Source organism: Pundamilia nyererei, unplaced genomic scaffold (genome assembly GCF_000239375.1).
Source record: "Pundamilia nyererei isolate P.nyererei 1_Seehausen unplaced genomic scaffold, PunNye1.0 scaffold00019, whole genome shotgun sequence".
NCBI classification, from domain to species: Eukaryota; Metazoa; Chordata; class Actinopteri; order Cichliformes; family Cichlidae; genus Pundamilia; species Pundamilia nyererei.
The window spans coordinates 17959-25255 of NW_005187420.1; the positions used below are offsets into that span (position 1 = coordinate 17959).

Genomic DNA, 7297 nt, shown 5'->3' on the forward strand with positions numbered 1-7297 from the left:
GAATTGTGTTGCTTACATTGTTGAAATATACATTGCTGTGCTTGAGAGTCACCATCTACCAGAACCAAATTCCTTGTATGTGTCTGTGCATATACATGGCCAATGAACGCGATTCTGATTCTGATTTAATACTTTAAAGAGTATTTAATCAAATATTGGAAGAATTGAAATGATTATAAATTTATTTTTTTTAAACTTTAATTAAATGAGGCTGCAGTCTTAGCTGTTAGTCATTATCTGTCGTGGTGTAAAGAATGTTCTTGTGTCTTTTCGCCCACTAGGTCTGTTGTCCGTCTTGCTGCCAGTCTGTTATCTAAGCTAGTGGACAGCCTTGCCCCCAGTATTACTAGTGTTTTAGTGCATGGCAAGCAGGTAAGTGGACACACAGACTGCAGGGCCTGATTAGTGACAATCCTTTCGGCAAATTATGTCTGAAAAAATGTTGGTGGCATGTTGGGATAATAATTTTAATGTTCACTGATTAGGAATAAAATTAAAGTTGAAATATTTGGTTTAAAGCTCCTCAAGCTGTCGTCCTGTGGGAATTGCTTAGGCCAGCTGCATGCTCATATCAATCATCACAGCTCGCCTCCATTGTGTGTCCATATAAGCTGTAGTTATAGTAGCGCTGCTGGTGTGACTACCATAGAGTCCTAATCTGCACCGTGTCTAGACACACTCCATATGCCAATTGATATATTGTGACCCGTGAATTTGCCTGATGCCACTCCCTCACGCTGGATGAGTTTCGGCGCATCATTTTCTGTCAAGTGTTATTCAGAGATTAGCCTCCTCTCAAGAGTGTCAGTTATCTTGCCTCATTTTTACCCTTCTGAGCAGTTTTAGGCATTTCATTATGCTCAAGTAGCTCAAGGTGTGAATCTGCATATAGATTGCCTACCGGAGGGAATGCTCCTCTCAACATGATTGGAAAAGCTGATTTAAAATTTGAGACGCCTGTGTTCCTCTGCTTACAATAACAGCTCAGTTGGAAAAAATAAGAGGCACCACCCCATTTAAGTCAATTCTGACTTGAGTTTTGATTAAATTTCTCGTCGTTATTGAAATCCAACAAAGCATTCCCCTTGAATTTAAACTCGGCTGTACCCAAACTTTATTTCCAGCTTGTCTTCTTTGTACTCAGTTCGAATCCATTTAGATGTATAGATGAAAGATACATCTCAGTGCTAGATTTCATCAGCTGAAGATGAGAGTAAAAGCGTGTCCTCTCATCAGTTAGACTGCTGAGGTGTAATTTTCTTGAGATGGCTTCAGAAGAAACAAATACAAAAGTGGAATCTTGAGATCTGTAATTTTTCCTACTCACTTTTATGTGACTCTGAGAGAGGAGGCCAATTTTAGATTGATGGAAAAAGGATACTTGTAAGAATTACACCTTAGAGAAGGACTGCGCTCATGCTCGCCTCTGCACATACACACTTTTGCAGATTTGCCGGACTGCAAAACTTTCTAACCAACGTGATGTTTGCTGTCTGTGTGTGTCTGTGTGTACATATGTATGTGTCTGTGGTGTTTCCTGTGATTACCAGGTGACCCTTGGTCTATTTGGACACGAGGAAGAGGTGATCTCTAACCCACTGTCTCCAGGGGTGATCCAGGGCATCATCTACAGCAAATGCTCCCCTTATGGTGGGGAGCGGGAGGCTGTTCTGCAGCAAGAGATGGTCATCCACATCGGATGCATTATCTCCAACAACCCTGAGCTGTTCAGTGGCATGATCAAGATCAGAGTCGGGTAACCCAAGTGTATTTAGTGAAGCTAGATGAATTTGAGCAGGATGGGGCAACTGTAATTCTTCCCTCCCTGCTGTTCATTCTAGTACAAACTATAGAAAGAAGCCCTCATGTTAGCTAATCAAAGCAGTAATAGCAGCACAAGGTGACACGTTTGATCAAGAAATTACTTAATATTAGTTATTTTTGGACATATCCATTCTTTCTCAGACCAAGGCTGTGACATATAAAAACTTTACAAAAACACTGGAGAGCACAAGAAGGTGGCATTGTAAATAAGTTAAGCAAGCTGTAAAAAATGGCTTCTCACAAGGGGCACAGTCAGAAATTATGCGTTGTTTTCCAGCTCATTAAAATGAAAAAGCACATGTACCTGTGGCAGATTTGACTTCATCCTTGTTTTTTTTTTGGTTTTTTTAAACCTTTGAATTATCTGCATCCTGTGTGCGAGCATGAATAAAACCCTGTGAAGGTGTAATCACAGCAGACTAAAAAGGCAATTTTTACCTGTGCACTTGACTATTGTCTGCAGTTACACTAAACAGTGATGGATTAGAACTTATTTTATCAGTTATATACGTGTGAATTTATCCCTAAGTGATCATATTGATGTGAGCTGTGCAGGGCTCAGTGCCACCGTTGATAACAGCACGTGTGTATTATGTGGACTTCCAGATGGATTGTCCAGGCTATGAAACATGAACTGAAGATCGTGGCAGGAGACATGCCACCCCAGGACATCTACCAGCTCTCCCCCAGCGACATCAAGCAGCTTCTGCTGGACGTGCTGCAGCCGCAGCACACTGGCAGGTATTCTCTCTCTTTCACTCACACACGAACACGCATCGCACAAACACACATTATCGCACTTTATCAAGAGCGTTATCCGTGCTTTCTCCTTACATTAACTCACAGATCTGCCTTTGAAGATGCTGTGTCTTTATCTTAATGCCTCTACTTTTTGTATAATCTTTTTGACTTTAATTATTTTATCTTCTTTCTTGTCTACATTCATATCTTTTTATCTGCGGCTGCCACAACCCAATTTCCCCTTGGCAGTTATGAAAATCTTATCTTATCTCATCTGATCTAATACACACCAGCTCACAGACAATTTTCCTTTGGCACGAAGGCTGGCATCCTTATATTTTGCCTGTTACCAAGATGTGTTCAGCAGTTTCTTCCTCGTTTCGCCTCAGGTCTTGGCTGAACAAGCGTCAGATCGATGGCTCTCTGAACAGGACCCCTTTGGGCTTTTATGATCGTGTGTGGCAGATCCTGGAGAGGACCCCAAATGGTATTGTGGTAGCTGGGAACCACCTACCACAGGTACCCGCCTACCCCCACTTTGCTGCTAGATAATTACTCTGACCCATGCTGATTAATGATGACACTGTGTGTTGTGTGCTGTAAAAGAACCACTTTTTTTTAAATCTGTGTGGAAAATTTCTGTAGGCCAGAAATTCTTTTTTGGTAAATCATTAATATGTTTGCATATGCAGGCATGACTCCCATGAAGAAATACAGAATAAGTACTTGTGCATAAGCCTTTTAATGAAACCCTTAATTGACTAAACCAACTTTAACTGTTGGTAAAGTACTTTTAAAGTCTCGATAATGCTCATATGACCGCCACATGGATAGTTGCTCTGCTAAAATGTGGAAACACTGGAAATGAAGATGGCTTTCTGCACAAATGTTCTGCTTGACATGTAGTAGTTAGTAGTTTTTACTCCATTTGTGAAAATGTGCCTTGCCTCCTAACAGGCTTCACTGCAGGTTATAGCCCTTTGGCTCCACTGTGGCCTGAAATCTAAAGCACGTAGACACCACCACATATGGAGTTTGCTCCCCTGAGATGCATTGACAGACATTTTATGGCAGGCATTTTATTGCAGCCACCTTTAGCTGCTGCTTGTTTGGGAGTAAAGACCTGTAAAGTCTGTACACAAGCAGAATCCATGCAGTTCGCATGCATACTTTACGAAATGTGAATTAGCACTAATATCAGTAATTATGGACTAGAACCTTCATAAATATGGTGATGTCTGGACTTCTGGAGTCATTCACAGATTTTCTGTGAAGAATTATTTATAACTGCTGGTTGTTTGGTCAGTAGATTCAGTTAGTGTGACTTGATTAGCTATTTCTGCTCACAGTGTTTTAACATTATTTAAAATACAACAGGTTCATGTTATTGTGAAGTGTTTCTAGCTTAATTTGTTGAAATACATGGAAGAGTAAAGCAACACAAACTTTTTTGATGTCTACAGTAGTTCTCATGTATACTGTAGCACTGCAGCGTGACCATATTTTGCTGGTCGCAAACATGCAAAGACATGTTCCATTACATTTTTTTTTCTCCCATTAATCACATTTATCTCATCTCCTATATCCTCATCTCTTTGCAGCAACCCACGTTGTCTGACATGACCATGTATGAGATGAATTTCTCCCTGCTGGTGGAGGACACGCTGAAGAACATTGTTCTGCCCGAGTACAGACAAATCATAGTGGAGGTAAACAGGTCCGTTCATCAGCACCAACAAATAGAATCAAAGCATTGAAGGATTTTACTCATCCTGGTATCGACTGTTCCTGTGGTTTACAATGATTAGATTTCAGTAATTTTGAGACTGTCTTCATTGTTATCAATATTAACGTCTTGCCCTCGCTCCGGTTGCTCATAGTTGCTGATGGTGGTGTCCATAGTTCTGGAGAGGAACCCGGAGTTGGAATTCAGTGAAAAGGTGGATCTGGACAATCTGGTGAAGGAAGCCTTTAGCGATTTCCAGAGAGATCGCAGCCGCTTTGAAGGAATGGAGAAACAGGTAATGTGTCTCAACCTTAGGGTGACCTGTAATATACTTTCTTTTTCCTCTTTAAACGTGACCTTAGTGTCTACCACAAAATTGTAACATCACCTTCTTAAATTGATCCTCTAAAATCTTTTATCTTCTGTTCCAGTTATATTAAGGTGGGTTTAATTTAATTAAATTGTTGAAGGGTTAACACTGACATTTTCCAATTCATTAGAGTCTTATTACATTTGTCAGATTTAATCCTGTTGATTTTTTTCCTCCTTTATTGCATCTAATTCATGAACAGCCTCTTCGTACTTGCAGACTCGTTGGTTTAGGTACTTTTTAAAGACATATTTTATCATCTGACCCTGACTTTACTTGTCCCAGGATGACATGGAGGAATTCTACAACACACCACCAGTGGGAAAGAGAGGCACCTCCAGCTACTTGACCAAGGCTGTTGTGATCCAGTTGCTGCAGGGGGATGTTAAGCCCTGCAAGGATGACCCATGCACTGTTAGTTAAATTATGAGCTTTTTTAGCCCAATACCAGTTGAAAACAGTGGACTGTCCCCCATTCTTGATATGCATTATAATGCATTATATGCATAACTTCAGTCTTCAGCAGTACCACTTTAGCAAGCTATTTTTTTTTCAGAGATTAACATGTCTGCAGTTTGCTCAAGGAAATAAAAATAGCTATAAAAATAAAATTGTAATCATTAGGGATAATTCTAAAGTAGATCATGTGTTCTCTTTGTTTTAGCGATACAAATTTGTGTGTTACTTGTCCAGAACAGAAGTGTTTATCCAGAGATTATTTATCTTATATCTTTACATTTTACTCATAACTAGCTAATGTCACCACACAACTAGCTAGCTCTTTTTCCCTGCTATCTGAATGTTTTTGATTAGCATATCTGCACTTTGTTTTGCAATTCATATACTGTACATCCAGGAGACTTAGCTTAACTCAGCATCTACATTCTGGTCTGCAAGAGAGAAATTGTTTATCACAAAGCTTGAACTGTTAGTTGAACTATTGCTTTATGATTTTTGTTGTTGGTGCTGAGAAATTGGTTTTAAATTCTGTGCATTCTAGCTGTCAGCTATGTCAGAAATTATACTTCAGTGAGCTGTGCTAAGTAACAGCTGTGCAATACATTGTAGGTCACCAGCAATAACTTGTAGATGTTACATAGAAGTTTCAAGGTCATACTATATCAGGAGAAAGGTGGTTCTTACACTGGTGAATTTGATTCCCTGGACATCATGTGACTTATCATGCAAAGCAGAGGGCAGTAACTTCTGTCTTTATTTCATATATGGTTCATCCAAAATGTAGCAGTCTCGATCAAAATGCAGCATGGCCTTGTTAACAGGCTGGCTCTGGCTCTTTGGCATTAGAAACACATTAGAAATGTGTGCACACATTCTAAAATGTCTTTCTTTTTAATTTAGTGAATTACATAAAATTTAGAAATGTAGAATTCAAAATACGAACAAAGTTAGGTGTTTGCTGTACTCTTAAAGGAACTCTGTGTCCTCTTATTTTTGTGCATGCAGAGAATACGCATGACAATAGGTACTGTTAGCATAACAAATGTGAGGGTTTCTCTCAGTATTACAGGTCACAAAACAGAGCTTTTGCGAGGCCTTTTTTCTCCACAATAGTCCTCTTTGTGACAATGAGTACTGCTCATCCAAAGTCTGGGACTGAGCCTCCCTAAGAAACTGATGTTTTGTTAAACGTGGGAAACAGAAAAGATTTCTGCCATCCTTAACTAGAAATGATAAGGCTCCCTTTGACTTATTTTAAAGCGTGCCTCTTTGAATATCATCACTGTGATGAATCTGCCCAACCTCGTCATGGTCTGTTTGAGTGTGTCGGTGTGTGTTCTTTGTCTCTGTCATTCAAAAGGAGTATTTTTAACTCCAAACTGTGGTTTGAAAGAATAAAGTTATCACAAAAACTACAAACATTTTTCTCTCTGTGACTTCCTGTTGTGAATTGTGCTTGTGAATGAGTAAAGAGGCCAAATGTCACTTCCAACCCCTTTGATTCTAAATATATAATTACTTTACATGAAGCTAAAATCTCATGTTTCTTATAAAACTGCAGCAGAAATGGAGTGTAACTGATATCCCCGAGGGGGTGTGTTTGGCATTGTGCTGCATCCTACCAGTTACACCCCCTCACGTTGACTGAACCCCTTATCAATCTGCATCTCAGCACTGAGTCTGCGTGAGCTGCTGTCTTGCAACACTGACTGACAGGCAGACAGGGTGGAAAAAGCCAGAGAAGATAAATGAGCTCTGCCTCATACTCGATATATTCAAGTCGACTCTGGTGAGAAGAGCTTTTGCCTGTCTTGTTGAATGAATGTTTTCCACATCGAGGCAAATCCAAAAGGAATCCCTAAGCATTAATTTAAACAAGTAACCTCAAGAAGGCTTTTCATTTCTTCCCAATTAGTTAAACACTTTGGGATGTATGATAAAGAGCCGTGCTTTCATTGAGAAAGGAGCTCTCCTTTCAAACACCAGGGAACGCCACTCATAAATAGATTACCATTCAGGCATTATGTCCTATTTTCTCATGGCCTGAATCATAAATAAGATAATATTGAGGGAAAAAAAGCCTTTCTTGTATTGAAAACTAAATCATACTAGAGAGCATTGAGATGCAGCTCAGTAATATCGTACAGATGTACCGCTGAAGTCTCAAACTGATGCAC

The 7297-nt window shown here is 39.7% G+C and overlaps 1 protein-coding gene across 1 annotated transcript in view; it reads left to right on the forward strand.

Annotated features, from left to right (window-relative positions):
• Positions 1-6535, forward strand: part of LOC102204070 (phosphorylase b kinase regulatory subunit beta) — a gene marked incomplete at its 5' end in the record, with an annotated part of 23285 nt that extends 16750 nt beyond the window's left edge. The window contains 7 exons of the mRNA XM_013909095.1: positions 282-372; positions 1551-1756; positions 2431-2565; positions 2955-3084; positions 4167-4274; positions 4446-4586; positions 4947-6535. Of these exons, the coding sequence (XP_013764549.1) occupies positions 282-372; positions 1551-1756; positions 2431-2565; positions 2955-3084; positions 4167-4274; positions 4446-4586; positions 4947-5084 (949 nt within the window). The remainder of the gene's footprint in view (positions 1-281; positions 373-1550; positions 1757-2430; positions 2566-2954; positions 3085-4166; positions 4275-4445; positions 4587-4946) is intronic.
• Positions 6536-7297: the final 762 nt, after the last annotated feature.